Source organism: Aquila chrysaetos, chromosome 8 (assembly GCF_900496995.4).
Source record: "Aquila chrysaetos chrysaetos chromosome 8, bAquChr1.4, whole genome shotgun sequence".
Taxonomy (NCBI): domain Eukaryota; kingdom Metazoa; phylum Chordata; class Aves; order Accipitriformes; family Accipitridae; genus Aquila; species Aquila chrysaetos.
The window spans coordinates 25759666-25782159 of NC_044011.1; the positions used below are offsets into that span (position 1 = coordinate 25759666).

General features: G+C 39.7%; 1 protein-coding gene across 19 annotated transcripts in view; it reads left to right on the top strand.

Annotated features, from left to right (window-relative positions):
* Positions 1 to 22494, top strand: part of PTPRK (protein tyrosine phosphatase receptor type K) — a 417047-nt gene that overhangs the window by 233109 nt on the left and 161444 nt on the right. For all 19 annotated transcript variants that reach the window (XM_030022191.2, XM_030022195.2, XM_030022192.2 and 16 more), the window contains exon 7: positions 11934 to 12227. In XM_030022191.2, the coding sequence (XP_029878051.1) occupies positions 11934 to 12227 (294 nt within the window). The remainder of the gene's footprint in view (positions 1 to 11933; positions 12228 to 22494) is intronic.

The window sequence follows — 22494 nt, forward strand, 5'->3', positions numbered from 1 at the left end:
AGTCAAAATCTATTTGGCAAGGAGAAGGTGGGCAGCTGCTTTGTTACCTATGCCCTTGATTTCATAGGTATTTCTTACCATCTGTCTAGGTGCTGTGGCAAAGATGTTGGTTCCTTTTGTCTACCCCGTTGCCCTGCCCCTTTCCGAAGGTGGCTTTCATGGTAAAGCTAAGCAGATGTAATGGCCAGCACCTTCTGAAAAGGCAGTCTCGCTCCTTGCCCTCCCTTTTCCTCTCTCTGAAGCACCTAGACTTGTGCTCCTGCTTCTGTGCTGAGACCGGCTCTTGTCTGAAGCCACTGGGAGCTGCTTCAGGGACCCAGAAAAGCAGGAAACCTCTGTGTACACCCCCACCAAGATAAGTTTTAAACCTAAACTGCCTTGGATGTAGAGTAGATGAGTGGCGCTGCAAGCAGCACTCATGGTGGGAAGTGGAGGAGCAGGGTTGCCCTTTCAGGTAGGTGTTAGATGATGTATAATTCACATCTGTGATGTAAAACTGTGGTGTAAAAATTAACCAAGTGGGTTTCCATTTTGGTTTCTGTTGGTTCATTGCGTAGATCGAGGGAAGTGTCTCAGTGCCTCCTAAAATTAGCCCCCTTCTCTGTTATTCCAGTGGGCTGCCTTCTGGCATTTTTGGCAAGAAATATTTGGGCATGCTGTAATAAGAGATGTGAAGACATTGCTGGTGGGAACATCTAAATGTGTCTTGGAAAAGGTTATGAATAGAAATAGAGGGATTTGAGCAAGGAAACAGTCCCTCAAAAATAAGTTTGCTCAGAAGTGATGGATTCTGTCATTTTTCCCTATAGACTTGAATAGTCTGAGCACACACCAAATCTCTAGATAATCATTAATGTGTAACCCATATACTAAATTGTATCAATTTTTCCTTTGATGATAGTATTGAAATGCTGACAGAAAGCTTTTAACTTCAATGAAATGGGATACCTGAGGAAGAACTTTGGAGAAGGGAGGCATTATTTATCCTGTTAGACAGGCATTGCTGGATGCCCTGCTGCTCTGAAGGGGAAGGGTTTAAGTTCTTCTCTGTCTCCTATGCATTTGTAAGGGTCTTGCCTCAATAATATGGCGTGTGAGCTGCCTTCCTTCTCACACCTCCATGCATCAAGGTCTGTGATTAGGGTCAATGCTTACCGTAAAATCAGCCTTTACGTAGCTTTCTTCATTTGATGGATCAAATAGCCAGAAATAGAAAGACACAGAGACACAGGAGGAGGAATTGGGGCTGCCTGGATGGGCTCCAGGGTGCTGCTGGGCAGGTAAAGTTGAGGGAGAACAGTGTGAGGTGGTGAGGTAGGAGCAGCCTCAAGCAAATGATTTGGCATGTAGCCCTGTAGGCATGCAAACAGCTTGCAGGCGCTTGGCTGTCATACTTAAAAACCTGCACAGGTACTGCGTGGCAGTGAGCAGTTCTGGGAATGCTAATGGAATCTTAGGTGCCAGGTGAGCAGGTATATTACAGAGGATGGGGAGGGCTGGGAAGGTGAGATGTCCATGACTCATGTCTTACATGCTTGAAGTTTCTGTAATTACTATTAAATAAAACTGTAAATGCTTGGAAACCCAAGCCATGCCAGCTATTCCTCTCAGCTGCAGGTACTTAATATTTCAATACCCTTCTGGTACAGCAGTATGTACAGCTCATGGCACTTAAAGAGCATGTTACAGTTTTGAATTCTGCCTGCCTATGATAATGTCCCAAGAGCACATGAAACATTTTTCTCTGTCATTTAAAAGGCATGCAGGAAAGCTGATGATAAAAATTTGGATTAGTGCTGGCTGGATATAATGTGACTTCCAAAGTGAGACATACAGGAGTCTTCCAGGACAGGCAAACACCCCAGCAGGAGGGTCAGTCGCTACCCAGTAAAGTGCAAATCTCCCAGGTGGCACAGTTGTGTCATCAGTTGAGGAAAGCTCCACCTTACCTGAGAAATACAGCTGGGCTGCCTGTAGGTAATTGCAAGTTGTTATCAGTAGCCTTATGCAGGCAGGGTAGATGGCTTTCACTGAATGCCAAGAGTGCTGGCTGGGTGAGGGTTTTTTAGCTTTCAAGTTTTATAACGATGTAGAGCTACTAAGGCATAAATCTGTGATAGTTGGGGGGGGGAGGGGGTGTCACTGCATTCTACTAAAATACTCTAGTTTTGTTGCAGGGTGTTTGAAGTATTTGAGTTTGATGATAAATATGTCACTGTAACATTTGTCCAACAGAAAGTTCTGTGCTTAGTTTGTTTAGGTAGTAAACTGAATGTGAGCGTGACTATAGCATCAACAGATACAACAACAATGTAAAAATCTTTGCAATACCAGTTTATTGGGACAGTTCAAACTTGAAATTAAAAAAAATAAAATAAATCCAAGTACTTGAGAAGCAGGAAGAAAAACATAATTATATTCTCATTACATAACTATGTAAAAGAAAACCCTGGAGTCCCTAAAATAGTATTTTGTCCTTCTTTAGGCACTCTTTCCCTAATCTGTAGTTTTATTCCTTCTCATCATTGACAACATGTGGACGTGCATGCGGAGTGCAGTATTGTTAAATATCCCATTGCAAAGCCTTGTAGAGTTGAGAGTAATTCTTTCTTGGGAAGTACCAATTTTTGAAGAAGGCATTCAATTTAGTTCTTAACCTGCTGGTTCCTGACAATGAAGCAGATAAAATATTTCTTTCCAACAATAATCTCAACATTGAGATCTCAAGGGATTTACTGATACATGTAGATAATGAAGTCATTGTGATCAAGTCTCTTCCTGAGACATTTCCATAGCTGACTCATTTATACTGAGTGATTTTTTTTTTTTTTTTTTTTTTTTTTTTGAGATTTGAATGTCTTCTCATTAAGGTCCCTCTTTTTCTTACATGTATTCATTTTTCCTGTAGGAGTATACTGCCTAAATGTCTTTTAACACAGTGCAATCTTTTTGACAAAATATGTCATACTCTTCTAATTGATTCCCAGAGTAGCATGGCCTGCTGTCATTCAATAAATAGACATGTGTTCAGTTCATAAATTGTGTAGAGGCATGACATGCTCCAATTTTTAGAAAGTCTTTTTTTTTTTTTTTTTTTTAACATGTAAGCTGGACATGAACTTAACCTTGTTTACAGTTTCTGCTGACAATGCTAAAGCTGCACACTGTTCCTTTTATTTAAAGGAAGATAATAAAATGAATGCAGTGGTGTTTCAAATCAAGGTGAATAAAATGCCATAGTGATGCATAGGATATAAAATCACTATACAGAAGTTAGCAGTTTCCACTGTTGAAATAATTCTTATTTCAGCACTTCAGGTGGTCAGTAACTGCCATGTCACTTAAATTAAATACAATTTAGCTGCATGAGCTAGCAGACTTTGCTGTACTTACCACACAAACTTGATATATTAGGCAGGTGCTCAAAGATAAATCAGTAGTTTGAGGTGAGCTCGTGACATAGTATCCCCATTTGCAGACCCAAAATTAAAGGTGGTATTACGGTGAAATATGTTAGTGTCCTAACTAAGCCAGCGTCGTGAGCTCGCTGTTCAATTTGCCATTTTTGTTTGTTGCTGGTTTTTCTCCAGTGACGGATTCTCTAGGTAATAACCTGAATCTGTGTTATAGATATTTATTTTGAATGTTTGTTTAAAATAGATTCTCTCAGTTTTTTCATTCCAAGTAATACAAGACAATCAAAATGGTCTTGCAGACTCTCTGCAGTGGATTGGATAAATCACTTGATAGGACCTGGTCACTAAGCTATTGCTTAGAAGGAGTTCTTCCGTTCCAGACAACTAACTCTCTTAATTAAAATGTAACATTTTGTAGGTAATGTGTCTCAACCTCAGGACTAGCAACTAGGGCAAGATAACGAACAGTTGCGATAAATTGTATTTTAAAGTCACAGAGAGAATGTTTCTGGAGTCACAGGAATTAAGTCTGTATAAGCATCATTAAAAAGAAAAAAAAAGAGCTGGAGAAAAAGCTTTGTGGCAGAATACTAGATCAGAAGCTGTTCAAGTTTCTCTATGGAGCCACCATCGCTTATGGTCACAGGACAGCAGCTGAGATAAGTCTGAATGAGCTTTTGATTGGTTTTTTAAAAAAATATAAAGGGAGGCTTGTGGCTATTTGCGACACTTAACTGTAAAAATCTACTGATTTCTACACAATTTTCTACATGAAATCATTACATGGTCTAATAAGTTAAAGTCAGTTATTTACTAACAAGGTTTTTGCTGTCTTCTCTTTCAGTATACTTTTGGGGGGAGGTGTTGTTAACTTGCATGAGCAGCAGAAACCCAAAATAAATGCTTCCTTCAAGTTGTCTGCAGAAGACAAGGGTGGGAGTAATAGAAACTTTTCTAGCAGAAAAAAATAACAATGTGGAAAAATAAAGCCGCTGTTAAAATGAGTTAAACTTGATGAGCAGAGAGAAGTTTTTGACCATTGGGGAAAACAAACAAACAAATTTCTTGCAAAAACAGTAAATGATTTTATGAACAAAAAGAGAAGCCAAGCAATGGCTTAGGGAAATATTAATTAAAACTGAAGAATGGCCAAGGCTTGTGAGAACTCCAAAGTGCTTGCAGCTGGTGGGTTTTGTATTGTATGAATCTATAACCAGTATTTGGTCTTGGAGTAGAGGAGGTGATTCTAAAATTCCTCTGAGGTCTCTGTGTGTTATTTTGAGTGTTACAGCTGGTTTAAGCAAGTGTGCCCTCCTGCAGCCCGTGCAACATGCACTGCCTGCAGTTGAGTTCATCGTGCTGAAGCCTGTTTTTGACTGCCACCGTGCCTGGGTATCTTTCAAGGTGAGACACAGGACCAAGCATGGGTTGGGCGGTGGTGACTCATGCCCAGGTGGTGGTGTGTAATGGGTACTAGCTACCCAACTGATGGGGTGGGAAGGTGGTAGACAAACGTGTAACCCTTGGGGATAAAAGAGGTTGGGAGCCAGCTGGGAACAGAAAAGGCTGCTGTGATAGCTACCTCTCACTCCAACCCCTCCTTTTTCCATGGGCACCCCTACAGCAATTGAAGACTGGCTTGTGCACCTGCTTCTTTATTCTGCTGTTTTCCAGATGCACCATGTCTTTTGGGCAGGATATCTAGCTGATGCATAGTATGTCTGGCCGAGAATAAGCTTACACTTACTCTTTTCCTTTGCCACAAGAATAAGGTGGGCTGCCCAGGTGAGAAATTCAACTACCACTATATGGTGTGCAAGCAAGAATCCTGTGAGCTAAACCCATAACAACAGCTTTTCTCTACTTAAGGATGCACGTGTGTCTGCATCTTTGAATTGGTTAGTTAAGATTGTCCTGATGTAACTTTTGTTTAGTGGACTTCCCACGTGAAGTATTGGCTAGTGGCTAGAAGGTTTCAGAGCAATGTACATCTAGAGGTGTGTTCTTAATAATACAGAAAAATAAAATATAAGTTAGAAGAGTGACAGCTTTTTTCTTTTTTTTGTCTTCTTTCTTTTCAGAAGCCCAGTAGAGTACTCAACTCTCATTAATGAGCTGTCCTCAGTGTGTTGGGCAATCTCTTTGATGCATAGGCTGTTGGTTTTTTTATTTGTCTTCTGTGTGTTATACAACAAAACCATTAAGGACCTAACTACTCACTAGAGATGGCATGTACAGGGTGGCAGACTGAGCTATAAGTGTAGTCTGTCATGCACAGAAAGTGAAAACTTGAGATCTTGTTGGAAATTTAAAAATAAACTGTAGAGGCTTTCTGTGACTCTAAGGTTCATGATACCTCTGCTGTTAGTCAGATCTGTGCTTTCGGTTTGGGATCCCGCAATCCCCTGCATTAACCTCCTTTTTTAACTGAGTAGAAGAATTTCTCATCAGGCACGTACTGCTTTCTGTAATGCTTCTCCCCTTACTTGGCAAAGCCCCCTGTTTGTGTCAATACAGCCTTTGTTGGCGCTGAGGGTGACAGGTCTTGTCAGGCTGCTGTCAGCGTAGAAGACAGCCAGGTGTCCTTTCAGGCAGGCACAAGTCCAAAATAAACCTTTTTGTCTTAAATTCTGAATTTTTTTTCCTAGCAGAGCAGTACTTCCTAACCATTTTGGAGAGTTGAGTGAAAATATTTCCAGTTCATATTAAAGATATGCCACATGTGGAATGATTTTTCTAAAAATAAAAGGAACCCAGTATTTGTGCTGAAAGTCTCTATGCTTTTTTTTTTTTATCCTCAACCTTTTTATAGCTCATTTTGTGACCACCTTCATGACCGCATAATTTCTTTCAGTTGTACTTCTTCAGAGCCTTACATATTGTTATCATCTTCTATTTTTTTACCTTAACATATAATTTATAAGAAGACATCCAGCCTTGACTGAAAACACTCAGAGAATGCAGACATTTCCTACAGTATTACCAGTTATTGTTCTTCAGTTACTATTCTCACTGTTAAATTTGTTGCTTAATACCGTATCTGAATTTAAGCTTTCAGTCGCTGCTTCTTGTTAATTCTTTTTTTTTCCATTGGATTAACCAGCTTTTAAGACCAAGAATTTTGTCTCCCTGCTAGTACTTGACTGCCATAATTCTTTCTGCTAAATCTCATACATTTTCTCCAACTTTTGAACAAACGTTCCTGGTTCTTCAGTTTTTCAATATTTTTTAACATGTGTGAATCCCAAAGCCATATGTAATCTTCCAGTACAGGAAGAGTGCCGAAGCAGTATAGCTGTTGCATGGGATCGGCAGCTTGCTTCCCCACGCTCTTCTGGCTCCGTGCCGTGGGTCTTCTGATGCAGCTTTGCCACGACATCTCTGTGTGCAATCTGGAGCCCCACGCAGAGGCACCAGCATGCTTCTGCATGGGTCCAGCTCCTGGCAAGCAGGGATTTTCCACTTGGCCTATATGCCTTGGGTGTCTCAAACTGCACTCCCTAGGGCCCCGGGTCCCAGGGGCTTCATATGGCAAAGATCATGCTCTAACTATACATAGCCAGTGTGGGTCAGGCACCGAACCTCAACTAGAAACCCAGAGTACTTGCAAGAAATGTGCAGACATACTTAAACAGCTTTGCAAGAAGTTTCCCTAGAAGAGGAAGTGAGTTTGATCTAGATGGGAGCTGAGTCACTCTTGAGTCATTTGTGGAGGCATCTCTGCTGTGCTCCCTGGAACATCCAGTATTAGCTGTATTTATGTGGATTTATTTGTTTGTTTCTCTGAATTAAGAAAAATTTTAAAGGAAATCTGTATTCTTTTGATTTACCTGCTTTCTTGACAGTTTATGGCATGGTTAAGACATACCGATTTTTGACTTCTGGAGGGGTGAGGCTGATGTTAGGATTCTTTTAATAAATGAATGCTTTGTTATACTTTTTATGATTACCCCTGTTGTATATATTGAGTTAAACTGTTGACACCCATCAGCATACCAACTGTATAGCCTCATGTAAGGTATTTGACCAAGAAGGCTGAACATGCCATCAGTAGAGTGAAGGCACACTGAGCACATGAGCAGAGGGAGCTTGCAGGCTATTAATGTGTGGAGGCTCCGTACGAGGCAGGGGTGGCACAGAGAGTGGGAAAAATGAAGGTACTCCCCTATCTTCCACGTTCGGGCTGTGTGGTGACCAGCCCTCTCCTCTCTACCTCCCCAAACTCTTCTGCTGTGAGCAAGGCAACAGTCTGCTGTGACTGGTACACGTTATGCTGAGCAAATTGTGACTTCATGTAAATAAATAAGATTTCATCAAATATGCATCCAGTATAAGCTTTTCTTCCAAAGTGGAACAACTTGTAGGATTCTGGTTTGGTTTGATTTTTATTTTTTTTGTTCTGCTTTGAACTGATCACTAACAGTATACGATTACCACTAAGATACTAATGAAACTCCTTTCCTTTATTTTAAGTTTAGGAGGGGTTTAGTCTTGGAGGGCAACGTAGTAGAGCTATTGTCACCCAGGCTGAGTAAATAACATTAAGCAACATATTATGCATATGTTACTGGGGAATATAGGAAGTTTTATGCATACTAGTTACTGTACTAATAACACTAGTGACCTTTTCTGGTTTGGTTTTTTTTTTTCTGTCTATGAATATGTAATTATTTGCACACAATTTTAATATTAAGAATATGACACAACTGCTTAACTGTAGGAAGACTTATAGCTGGGGTTGATGTGCATGCTTATTCTAGTCATTGGTGCCTAAATATCACAGTACATTTAATATATAATGTCATATACATACTGATGTGAGCATAATGTACTGCTAGTAGCTCAGCAGAATGGGAACTTTGTACTGATGAAATGTCAGTCTTAATTTTTGATTAACTTAGCTGTGGGCATTTTATGTCAAAACCAGAACTGACCAAATACTGTGAACTGCTGTGCATGAAAATACTTTCATTTCTTTAATGTCTTGCAGATGTACAAGTGGTCTTTTTATATAGTCTTTCAGAGATATTAGTGGCCATGCATACTGGAAGGGATTTCATCAGATTTAGCAGCTTTAAGCAGTGGCTGAAAAATATAGTCAGAAAATGAGTCAGTAATTAAACTAGTTACACTGCAAAAGGAGTTCTAAATTTTGTGCTTAGCAAAGGAAGAAATGAAACTCACCGTACAGGGTCTTTGTTCAAACTGTTTAGTGCGAGTGTCCTAAATACCTATTGATTGTGATTCTACTGAGGAGTTAATAAACCATCGATGGTTTGAAATATTTTTTCATAAAATGTTGTTTAGAACCTTCATGGCTATTCACAGAGGGTTCATGGCTGAGAAAAGGGGAACTGTGCTCCATGAAAATTGCTTGCTAGGAATACTGTGTGCCTTAACCACATCTGCTCATAATAATTGAGGGGGGTGGATTGTTTTTTAGCAGAAATAAAGGGTACCGTTCCCCAGTTTGGTTGCAGTGACCAGGGCAACGGGGAGATGGAGGGAGGTCACCGTGCTGCCTGACCTGGCTGCGGGTGTGGGTGACTGAAAGCCACCAAATGCGTTTGAGCAGTGGCCATCTGCAGGCAGAGTGCCTCAGCCGGGCCAGGCAGGAGGGAGGCTGTTGCCGTGATGGGTGACTGGTGAGCCTCAGCTTCCTGCAACGCTACCTCTGATCCAGGCTCTGGACTCCAAAGCTGTCGCATGGCTTGACTGAAGCTGAGTTTTTATATTGTTTATAAACTGGACCGAACTTCTGAGAGGGTGATCTTCTTTGGGGTTCCCTTTCACGCATCTCCCTTTTTTTTTTTTCATACGTCATAGAAGAGGTTTTTCATTTTTGGCAGGCTGTCTTCTCGGGACACTCTGAAACTGTGATAATTAGTACTAGGTAGACTCAGATTGCTAGAGTGAGAAGCCAGCAACATCACTTCATTCAAGGATGTAAATTGCGTTAAAAAACCCACTGGAAGTGGAGTATTGTTGATACGTGTGACATTTGCTATGGGAACGGCAACCAAAACATTAATAATGGCATTGTTCTGTCTTTTAGTTATCAATGGCAACTTTTAAACCATAAAAGTTTCAGGTTGCTGTATACATAAAAGGAGATTATGTGATTTCAAATTATAGTTGGGGAATATTTGATGGATCTGGTTATAGAATGACGAATGAGAATAATTAATAGAAAGTTAATTGGGTAACATCAGAAAAGTTTATCCTGGTACATTGGGATTGCATGCTTCAGTTGATACTTAGTGTACTTTTGGGATTTCTGGTTGCACCTCACCTCTGGTTCTGATAGTATATTGTATTATGAAGAATATTAATAATGCTGCAGAACAATTACTTGTTCATTTGCTAACTGATTAAAATTCATGCATAATTTATTGGAACTGGGAGAGACTTTATAAATAAGTCTCCTTGTCCTCAAGAGCTTAAAAACAAAATGCATATGCTAATATAAGAATACGCTTTACCTCTTAACATAAAAATTTAATATGCAATGGTATATTAGTCTCATTAATGTGAGGTTTTATTTGTGATAATTGTGCTCTTAATCAAAGTGTATACTTCTAAACATAGCCTTACGTTTTAGAGGTTTGTAACTCGGAGTTGGTAGTGCATCATGCTCATCAACGTTTATGTTTTCTGCCATAATATACACTGACCTTAGAATTCATTACTTCGACATTTAATGTGTTAGTTCCACAGCAAATAAACTGCCCTCATTAAGCCCAGCTGCATTTCTGATCTTTGATGCAGGTAGGGATCTAAATTAGTTCATATGCACATTTCTTGCCAAAACAGGGTAAAATATGTTAATAATTAATTGAGATACTTTCTAGAATTTTGTATATCCCGAAGCAGAAATGGGAACACCTTAGAGCGTTCACCTTTTCACTCTTGGAGGAGAAAATCAGCTCCACTTGTAGCCACTACGGCACATTCACAGATTCCCTGGCCTCCTAACTGAGTGGCTTGAGACGCAGCTAATTTAGAAAAAAGTCTGTAAGAAATCGTGTTGTGCCAAAATGTGGGAAACTTGGTTGCTTACAGAGCTGGTAAATACACTGTTGGGAGCCAGCTCTGGTATCTGGAGGGGAGACTTCATTGCTGGATGTAGAGAAGCAGGGAGTCAGTCGTTAGCCAAACTTCACCATGCAGGGAGTTTGGGATGTCAAAGGAGGGCTGGAGGCCCTCTGCAAGCCCCTCCATCACCACTCCCCCCTTCCACAGGCTCTGTCAGTGACACTGGTGGGGTCATTCCAATGAGGCAGAACATGTGCAATGCTTCTGCATCTTAACTTCTCTTGTGCGGGGGGTTGGGGGGAGTGGTGATGAGAAGGGCCCCCCTCTAGGGAAATCTTATGTTCTGGGTTTAAATGTTATTTTTAATGTACTGGCCATGAGATCCCCTCCACCTGCTCAGAGTTGCCGTGTTGTTAGTTCTGCATCGCTGCTGTGCGAAACCCCTGTGTGCATTGAATTTAGCATTGTTGCCTAATTAACTGAAACAAATTAGTTGAAATATGAGCCATCTGGAATGAAAATGAACCTTCCGTGTTTATCAGTGGATTCATTTTATTAGAAAAGTACATGTTGCTTGTGATTTGTTTCTTAAAATAAATCATGCTGAGGCAGTGGGCTGCTTCTCTACATAAACATGTCTCAGGGTAAAGGGGACCTCACCTCCCTGTTTGGTTGGTCATTACCTTTTCACTTTGCAGCTGTGTTGAAATATTTAGGCAGGCAGAAGCTGATGAGAACAGAGGAAGACAAAAGGCAAGGTACATCCTATAGTTTGAGTTTCTAAATCACTAGTAAGTTACTCAAGAATAACATATTATATGTCATTGCTATACATCTTTATTTTGTCATTCTCCTGGCAGTTTTGCTCAGTTCTGAGTATTCTGAATGCCTGTAGTAGGCATCTGTATCTTTTACCCTAACTGCATCTGGTGGGTTTCAAATGAACTGCTGTGATACTCATTTTTAAGAATGTTCTGTGCAAGGCTAGTGTATCAACTATTGCAACTGTTTCTTTAAGGAAAGTAGGTATGTGGCTTCTGTCAATAAAAAAAAAAAATCAGTTATCTTTCTGAAAATCTCAAGTAATTGCCATATTAAATTATACAGATGAGTATGAACCCAGTTTGGGGGGGGGGTTGGTTGTTTGTTTTGGGGGGGGGGTGGTTTTTTTGTTTTGGAGGGGGGTCAGAAAAATGTTAAGTAGCAGCAATATATAAATCAGATAGGATTTTGTGGTCCCTAGCTGAGATTTTTAAATGGAAAAAATAGCGTTGGGCAGACACCAGTGCTGCACCACTCACATCCATCAGCTGAAATTCTCCTCAGCTCTTCTTCATTGATGTCAGTTTGATTTTGCTTTCGAGTTTTGAAATCTTTGCTGACCAAAACCTGACCACTTTCTGTGGAAAGAGCCCTCTTCTTAATGGGTTTTCCAGCTTTTGTTTTATCGCTGGCTTTTGGTTTTTTGTGTCTCCCCTACAGAGCCGCCTCGGCCGATAGCACCCCCGCAGCTGCTGGGCGTTGGGCCCACGTACTTGCTCATTCAGCTGAATGCCAACTCAATCATTGGGGACGGACCCATTATCCTGAAAGAAGTGGAGTACCGAATGACGTCTGGGACCTGGACCGAAACACATGCTGTCAATGCACCGACTTACAAGCTCTGGCACTTGGACCCCGACACCGAATATGAGATTCGGGTCCTGCTCACCAGACCGGGCGAAGGTGGGACTGGACAGCCAGGACCACCGCTCATCACCAGGACCAAATGTGCCGGTGAGTGCCGCTTTGGAAAAATGAAGAAACAAACCTATTTATTTAATGATTTAATTGGTTGGCGGGCTTGTTGGCTCTAATTAACTTGTAGCGGAACTTAAGGGTTCCCTTGGCACCCATAGGATCCCCAAGTTTCTGGGCCAGTGAGGATTTGCTGTGTCTCCTGCTTTGCCTGGTCACTGTCTAGGCTGCTGTTCGCTAACCCTGGGAGAGTAGGTTAGGAGGTGGGATGTTAGAAAGCTAAGAAAATATTTTACTTCTCGTGCAAGGAAGGAGACCTCATTGTTTCTGGAAAGGACAAACCACCTGTTTTTTCACCTTCATATTTTCACTTACATTTTAAGGAAACTTGCACATAAAGGAACTTGCGTGGGGAAAAAAAAAACAAACTGTTGAAGAAATAGAATTTTACAAAAAATGTAGATATTCATGGCCTACCAGAATTTCCAAGAACTTAAATGCAACAACTAAAATCTGTAGTTCCTAAAACACAATTGCAAGTATTAGTAGAGTGTTTTCTCCATTTTTTGACTGCCACCACCAAAATCACATGCTGCTGAATCCTGGAGTCTCCTTCTGGTTTTCTAGAGTGCCCCTGCAGGGCCAGCACCAAGAAGATTAAGCACTGCCAACTTGTGTTATATGCTGTTCCTTCTAAAGGTACTTAAAGTTATTTTAATCTCAGCTTTCATAAGAAGAAAGATAATACCTACATCTCATAGTTGCAGAGGAAAAAAACTAAGAGATTTAAACATCAGACTGGGTGGCAAATAAGCGGAAATTAAATTAAATTATGGGGTTTTTTTCCCTAATCTTAGGACTTTTAGGGCCTGACATTGTTTTAAAGTTTGCACTGTATTAGATTTAGCAAAGAGTGCTGATAGCCATCTATTCAAAACTGCATTAAAATAATAAGAAAGAAGAGCTGCAGTTGCAGATTTCCATGTGTCATGTATATATGTGCATATATAAAACAGAAATATAAATGAAATTTTTTTCACAAGTTGGTGACAGACCTCAGTGGGACAGCTATTGGAGTTCTCATCTAAGCATGGATGACCGCTTGTTTTGTTTACTGAAGGAAGAGGGTCAGGGTCTGGATCAGAAGCCAGAACTTCAAGCGGACTAGGTCAATAGGTATGAATCCCAGAAAACTAGACAGTCTTTTTTGAAATTGTGCATAGCACTGTCCGAAGCTGAGGCACACAGCTGGAACAAGACTAAACTGCAGGCGGTTTTTGGAATTTGTGACCTTATTTATAATTCAGTCTGTCTTTCCTGTGAAGTAAAAAGATCTGTGTGTCCATCTCAGTTAAGATGACAGTCGTTGAGATCTATGCAAGATTAAAGCATTGATTTATTGTACTGAATCGGTTTAGGCATAGTTTTGAAAAAGCAGGAATTTGAAAACAGTTTCTGTTTTAAAGAGGGTAAGCTGAGACTAACAAATCCCAAATGTTCAGGTTCTTTTTCCCAGCACTTGAAAAAATATGATTTCATTTACCCAGGTTGTGACGGACTAAAGCTTTTTAATGGGAAAGGAAAAGAAAGGAAGTAATGATTTACGTGACTTATTTTTAGAAGGCAGTTAGGGGAAACAATGTCATTGTGGGTGTGATTTTATTTTTAATTTGTTTTTAACTTAATACTCACATATAAGGCACCAAAATCTAGTCTGGCTTGAGACAAATTTTCAACTCAATCCACTATGAAAAGAACCAGATCAAAAAAATACTTGAAAAGAAAAATCCGAGCTTCCGTGGCAATATTATTTTAATAACAATAAAATTTCGAGCTCTTTACCTTGCGGTCGGACTGGTTCTTCTTATTCAATGAAAGCGAAGGTGAATAAATGTTACTATTAACCAGTTTCAGTTAGAAAAAGGTGAGTCAGCCAGGGTTTGTGGAGAGTGAAGTATTGTGCCCAGCATCAGGGATGAGTCAGGGACGGCACTGTGTTGAGCAGCAGGTTGCCCTGTTGCCTCCTCACCTGTCTGGAAAATGAAGACAGACCTTCTTTTTCCGCAGTGCTCTCCCAAGGCTTCTGTAAGATAACTGCAAGCCCAAGTCAATATGAATATTTTTTTTTAAATATTTAACTCATAAAAGGCAAACTATAAACATAAAAATTAGTCTCTTCCAAAGAGATTTATAAGAAAAGGTAAAGCTAACAATGGAATAGCTCACCCTGCAGTGCCTGCTGGTGCTGGTATTGTATGAGTGACTGGCAGGTGATTTACTGTGCTATATTAGATGACATCTCTGCAGCAATATCTTCTTTCTGGAGATTCTTCAATTATTCCTAATTCTTGTTTCTGACAAGATCACTTATTTTCCAGACAGATACTCTCTTTTCTGTCGATGTTCTTTGTCAATTTTGTCTTTCCATAAGTTTTGTACATAGTAGTTCAAATTCTGAAACAAGTTATAATTGATTATCTGCTCTGCGTCAAATGGAGTGGTGGGAAATAAATGAATTTTCAGCATCAAGTTTGACTGCTCTCTATACGGATTAAAAAGCACACATTAGCGAATGTTGATCTGATGAGGTTTTAATGTTTACATTCCAAGTAGCAGCAATAGCAAACTCACAGACACATCAGTAAGAATAGGTTAGTATTCTGCTTTCTGTTTATTTAATATCTAAGCAAATATTAGCATTGTTTTCAAATGAAGTTTGAAAATTATTTTTTTCCATAATTCATAAGTATTTGTAATTTCATGACATTTCTTAATAACATTATTGATCAGTTGGCCTGTGCTTTGCTGGAGATGTATCCTACTTCTGAATGATTTGAGCTATGATTGTACTTATCTTGATATCAGACATGCACTTTTATTATTAGGTATTTAGATTATTTTCTGTCTTCCTCAAAGCAAAAGCAGTGTCTGGTGACTCATTTAGTAAATGTTTCCGCTAATGCTAAACAAAATTGTTTTCTAATGAAGAGATAATTCTTCCACTAGTTAAAAGTCCTTTGACAGCCTGTTTGTCTACCCAGCATTTCCCAGGTAATCTGTCCTGTGCTGAAGCCGAGCGACGGCATTTTGCTAGAAAACTTGCATGTTGTTTTATCAGTCTGCAATTAAAGATAGTGCTGAGCAGTCAAATATGTGAAACCACTGAGTTTTTTTAAATAGCTGAGGTAAAACTAAAACATGTGAAGCAAAACATTATTTTCTGACATTATCTTCTTAATAGCCAGGTGTATGCTTTGTATTTCCATTTCGAAGCACAGCTGAAGTCAGTGCTGGGCATGGCATTGTGTTCCTGGTTGCATGTGGTTAGACACAAATAATTTCAAGCTGCTGATACTGAAGGCTCCTTCCTCCCCATCAATCCTCACGGGGCACCTGGGCTTTATTTCAGTACCACTACACCACTTGCCTGGTGTCATTGCTCAAATTATTCACTTCTGAAGCATTTTAAAAACAAAATGAAAGGCAGAGGGTAGCATGTTAATCAGAAGTAATCCTTAAAGCTGTTTTCTGTAGCTTAGGGGTGTGTTGTCCTTCTGAGCATATCCTCTGACTTGTGATTGTCTTTTGTTTGGGGGGGTGTAGAAAATATGTGATGATCTAAAATTGTCCCCTTAGCCTGCTTTATCAACTGTAAGTTAGAAGTTATTCTCGTACATTGGCTGTTGCTTCTGAGTTACAGCTCAGTTTTATGATTAACTGATATTTTAGTGGCAAAGGAGGTCAACAGTTCAGCCTGTCCAGAGCTTAATATATGTACACAGTGGAATTGCTCACTCCTACTTTACTGAAGTTCAGTGCAAGGGTGTGATTTTCAGTAAAACATGACTGTTCTTCTTACATGAAGAATTGTTGACCACTCGGAGAAAGAGTCCTGTGTGGTTTCAGCTTTTTTCCAAATGACTTGATTTTAGTAAACTGTTGCCTGTATTATTTGGTTTTGATAATAAAATGAGTAACGGGGAGGGGAAGCTTTATAGCTTTATCAGAGCTGAGAAGGGAACATTATTATTCTTCTTATTAATTTATTTATTTACATATTTCGTTGTTCAAAATCGTTATCCATCACAGAGACCTAGCTATTGGTAACAGTCAGCCTCAAGGCACGATAACAGAGATGCTGGTTCAGCGGTGCAGTGCTGGCGTATCATCACCTGCAGTTGAAGGCTTGGGAGCTGTGCTGCTTTCTGCCTGCTTTTTTCAAGCGCAGAATGTTTGTTTACAATTTGCAGTTATTAATTTTGAAAACAATATACACAGAATACAGGATACTGCTGAATTCACCTCTAGAAAAAAAAACAAACCCAAAATGAAACGTGGGGAAACATTGAAAAACAAAAGCAAGCTTAAGGTTTTTGTTCACTTTTGGGGGATTTTTAACAGAGGGACCCCAGTGATGTTGCCATTGAGAAAGTGATCTTGCATAGCCATCTGGAGAACTAAAATGTTGTTCTGGTTACATGAAAATTGTAATTGATTTTTAAAATGAGTGGAGTGAAAGGGACAGTGCAGTACAGAATCTGCTTGTGCCAATGTGGGATGCGTACAGTGCTACTTCAGTCAGCGTTGTTTGCCTTTTACGCTTGCAGAGTGGAGGTGGAGGGTTCAAGGTGGGGAGCTGGATTTATAGGCTTTGCTATGTGCAAACTGGGTACAGTCAACATCACAGGAAGGTTCTGGAAACCATGGCACTGAACGGATAAGCTGTGGTCTTTATTTTGGTCTATTTGTGGTCTCTTGCAGTAGTGCATCTTAAATTATTATTTAAATCTTTGAAAGCTAATAAAAGTACAGATAAATAGGTAATTTTCAACCATGTAATTTTTTTTAAAAATGCACAGAGAGAAAATACAGCAAAGCGGTTATCTTAATGTTTCAAACAGAATCTTTACCTTTTTTCCTTCAAAGTAGATATTATTAGAGACTTGCAAGAGGATCTTAAATACATCTTGAGCACTTAAACTATGTGTTTTTATTACTCATGTTTTTGTTGTTTACAAGTTGAACACTTTTTTAGAATAAACTGAAGATGAACAACTTGAAACTAAATGAATGTGATACTTTTAAAAATTATTTTACATTTGTCATTGCAGAAAAGCCCACATTACACCAATATTTATAAGTTGGTGTTGTTTTTACAAATGTGTTTGGCACTCGTGACTGTTTCTGGGCTTTTGGCCAGGTAGTGATTGGAAGCATTTAAGATCTCGCTATCAGATACCAAATGCACCAGTCTCTTGTTCCATATAGGTTTACCAGTTGCTATGATGGGGGGGGGGGGGGGGGGGGGGGGGGGGTGGGGGGGGGGGTGGGGGGGGGGGGGGGGGGGAGGTATTTAAACAATGGAGAAAGTCTGGACTACGGAAGTTCATCATATTCCCTTTAGGATTGAATACCAGAATTGTTATTGAGAGAGCATCCTGTAGAAGAGCTATCTGATTTGGACCATTGGCTGTCACATGTGACCATACGCTGCTTATTGTGCTGGTTGCCACTGTTCAGATACCCATACCACATATAGAATCCTAATGATGCTTATATCCATAAGAAAGGACCGTAGCGCAGCTGAGTTACCTAGCAGGAGACCAGGCAGACTGCCTAGCCAAGTCCTTGTCAGATTGTGTAAATTAAGCACGGTATCTTCTTTTTCAAAGGAGCGCAATGCTGATGACTCAGTTGAATTGGCAGTAAACTGCAAGTTCAGACACTGACCTCCCCTTAATTAGTTTTCAACTTTTTTTGTTCACTATATTCAGCCTTGCTTAGTATCCTTTTTTTGGTATTTGCAGCTGCAAGCTCCCTGTGCACTAACTGGAAGCTTTCCTCCTGCGACATTTTGAGTGCCATGTTATAAAATGAGACATGGGTTTCCTGAATTCTCTCATGCTTCGTTTTGGGGATAAGCTTTTTTCATGGCTAGTTCTTTATTGTGTAGTGTCATATTCAGCAATCACACTGGTGCTTTTCGCTCTAGGGTTAGGGTAGCAGACCTAGGTAGGTGAGTTCCTCTAGCATGGCCACCCACTTTTCAAAGCCCCTGTTGTGTGCAGTGACCTCTTCCTTTGCCTTCTTTCTGAAGTCTCTACCAGCGGGCAGGGCGGGAAAAGTTACCTATGGCAAGATGTGGTTATGGTCATTGGCACCTAACGTGCTGGCCAGTCAGGACTTCGGTGCAAAGTCCACCAAGTTGAGGGAGGTCCTTCAGTTGAATTTAGTGGCTTTCCTTCTGGCAAAGGACACTGGGTCAGGATACCACTTCAGCTGTGTGATGGAGGCTGGGGGAGGAAAAGGAGCAGCTGCCAACCCCACCCGGAGCTTCCCTGTCTTGCAAGCCAGTCCCCTGTCTTCTGTCTCACCTCGGCTTGTTCGGCAGCTTTTCCCAGAGCAGAGCGTGCCACAGCACTGAGACCAATTGTGATTTATCCCAAGTGCGTGTAACTAGTCAATAGATCACACTTCCGAGAGGAGCACTGTCTGTGGCAAGAAAATGTATTGCAGTACATTAATCCACGGCGCCCATTCCAGCTGTAAAAGAATGGACGTGTGCAATAATTCATATTGCAGCACTTGAAAATGCTGTGGGTGCACACGGGCCAGATAACTCAGAGCCTGATTATAGCTTCTTCAGAGTTTGGGGACTGATATTCACAGATTTTTTTTTTGTCTGTGTTTGCTTCCGAAGAGCATGACTGCGAGTTGAGATAATCCTACCCTTTCAGAAGAATGGAGCTCTTTTTTTGAACTGCAACTTCTATTTTTAATTTCAACTGAAATAAATGATATTTTAGTATGATTCATTAGTGTGCTTGATACTTTATTTTAGTATGCTTTCATAATTAAGGTCTCTCAACTGTTTAGGAGTGCAGTATTACTTTTTTAGTGTTTGAGGATTGGTAAGTACCTAAATAAAACAAACTTCTATAGGACTAGCTTTTATCGTACTTTCATTCATCACTATTAAAAATTAAGCAGGGAAAATTTTAATTAGGTTTTGAAAGTTGCTCTAGTCATTGCAGCACTTAAATGTACAGTTTTGGAAGCACACTAGTTTTTCACTGTTATTTCAACACTATTGGCAGAGTAGTGTGGAGTAGGTAGGGAGGGCTGCGAGTAGCAGGAGTGGTGATGTGGAAGGGTGCAAGAGGAAAGCAGTACCAGCAGGCATGTGCGGGAGGGAGGGATGTTGATGAGATTTCCCAAATGCATTCATTATTCTTTCTCTCTCCCCCATGTGTCTTTCTCCTCCAAAGCCATTACAGAGAAATATCATGTCATCCATGATAGTGTGAGATTTGGATAAAGTTCAGATTAACGTCCTCCGAAGGTTAGGACAGGCCTCCCAAAAGCCCTGGTTCTCACTGGCATTGATTCTTTGGGCTTTATTCTGCTAGATGAATCTTTGTTTTTCATTTAATTCTTGTTTGCTTTTTTATTTTTCTCAACTTTGCTTCATTTTAAAAGTGGACAGCATAGTTCTTTCCTCCTAATTTGAACCTAGGCTGTGTGAGGCAGAACTGAGTAAATTTCACTTCATTTTTTCTCTCAGTAAATACTCCTGCTGGTGCTGAGAGGGGGAATGGACCAGGTGATGCTTTTTTATAGTATGATAATGAAATAGCTTCCATTACAACAATAAGTTGAGGAGCATATTAAGCAGCAGCTGATGTCAAGTTACACCTCAGGTGACCAGTAGGTCCAGAATCCTAAAATGGCTTGTCAAGACTTTTAATGTTACCTGGTTTTGTTTGCTGTTTAAAAAAAAAAACCAAAATAATAAAAAAAAAATCTGGAGCTGTCCTGCAAAGTTCAAGATTACTTGAAAACAAACATTAAAAATACTGACATGAAGGATCAGGATCACCCAATTAATTAAAAGCTTGTCATCTTGACTTTAATTCTAAACAGAATAATGGAACTGCCAATACAAGGGTTGATTAATGAAGAATTAAGAAAGTAATATAATTAGAGACAGTCAACAGGTTTATGGAATACTGATCTTGTCAGAATAACTTGATTTTTTAAAATTAGATTACAGATTTGGTTAATAAAGGCGATATTGTTTTTCTCTAATGCATTTAATTTGATATAAAACATTTTGATTAAGAAACCAGAATAGAATAAACTCAAATGAAGAAGAACTGGCTGATATATCTAAAACCATTTTTATGGTTCAATTGAATAAACATTTCTATTTGGGTCCTATCAGGAACAGTTCCATGTAATTTATAAAGAAAATGTAACTACGATAAAGCTGGCAAATTGCAAAAGATTATGAAAGTGGTAGAAAAAACTCACTCCAAAAAAGAATTGGGTTTCTAATTTACAGTGGTTTGAATTGAGTGATGCTAATCTATGCTTCAGATAGGCCAGCTGCAGTATAATAAAAACAAAGTAGTCTGTATGTACAGAGTGGGAAAAGGTGGGGCTCAGGCCCTATGCTTGGGCTGACACACGTAGGGATCACTGACTGTTGGGCTATCACTTGGGCACTGGAACTAAAAGAGCTCCTGTAGTCCTTGATTGTGTAAACTGGAGCAAAATTTCTTGCCTTTTCCTTAGTATTGGAGAATGTTTTAAAGCTTCTGAAGGTGCATATTTGAAATTGCTTATCAAATTAGTTTGCTTCTGACCCAAGCCCTTTACCCCCATCTCTCCAACTCCTCCCTAAATCTGTGTAGCATCCTGTTCTATAGAATTAAAGATATGGTGTTGTGTAAGAGGTTGTTGTCAGGAGGATTAGGAAACCAAACTAAAAGAATTCTGGCAGAAGCGTAAAATCTGGAAACATAATTTTGTTGTTAAGGTGTGACATGACCAGAATTAATACTATTTTTAGAGATGCAGGCGTGATTTAGGCAATGATTTCTCATGTGGCTGAAATTTATTTTCCTTGTTTCACATGTCCAACCCCACTGCATAAACAGCCTAGCATTTCATTTGTGTACTAGTATTTTTCATTTCATATTACCTTTTAAAACTATTTTATTTTATGCATTTTGTTTTCCAGGTCATTAATTGCTGAAAGCTATTTTATTACTCTTGGAAATGGCAACATGTTTAATTATCATTCAGATAATTACACATTTCAGATACTAACAGTACCATAAGCGCACATTTTGCAGTTTATTACCTTTATTTTAGAGAATTATGCTCAATGTGAGGGACTGGTGAAAATATATTTGACAATGTACCTTCTTTTGTCTGCAAAATGAACTCGACCAATTAGACAGAAATGTCAGACCATGGGCACCCACTGGGAATATGATGTGCTGCATTCACAGTTTAAAACTTGTAGCAGCATAGATGATTACAAATAAGTAAACTAGTTCAGTTGCACCATATTTCCTTAAAATAATGACCTTCGAAGACAGTGCTGAACTGCAGTTCAAAAAACCTGCTTTCTGTTTGTGGCAGTTCTGTCACCTTTGACAAATCAGTTCACTTTGCGTCTCAATGCCATTTGGAAAGCAGGGTTAATATGCATGTTTCCCCAGCAATTTCTCCCATTTCCCACCCCACCACACCCCGCCCCAAGCAAACACTCCTCTTACTTTTATTGTGCTGGCTGCAATGAGATCTTGGTTTTATCTGTCTGAATGCTTTCCACAGATAAATAATTTGTAATTAGAATTTAGTACAATGAAGATCATGTTAGAGAAGAAATTTTTATTCATTCAGTGACAAATTTTGTTACTGATGTAATTTTTGTGGTCCTGTGGACTGAGCCCCCTTGAAAATAAACAACTGCTCTGCATTCAGCTCTTCGTGTGACCAACGTTTCTTTGTGTCTGTCCATGCAGAGTCTACTCTTGGTGTTCACTTGATACAGCAAGGGGCAGGATGGAGAGTGTGGGAAGAACGCAGCAATCATACTGTATAGAAATCAATGGAGATCAATTTATTCCTGAACTTAATTTTTTTTTTGGCTGTCTTAGCACTTGTCACTTATCCTCTGAATGGCCATAATTAAGGATCATGCTAGTTGAGCATGTTCCTTTTGTGTGTGCCACTTCATCTCTAAGACTTCTTAGATTGCCATTACCAAGTGTTCTTTTTCTGTTGCTCAGCTTTTTGGTATTTTTTGGAACACAACCATACACCAACACCACCACCCCAGCCACCCCCCAAACCCCAGCTATTCCATCCCTTCATCCATGAAACACAATTTAAAAATTAGAAGGAAAAAATACAGATGCTTCTGTCTAAACAATGGATGAGGGAACGAATAATATGTTGTAGAAATTATTCATATTGGGTAATGTGCTTGTAGAAGGTTTGCAGATTGTAC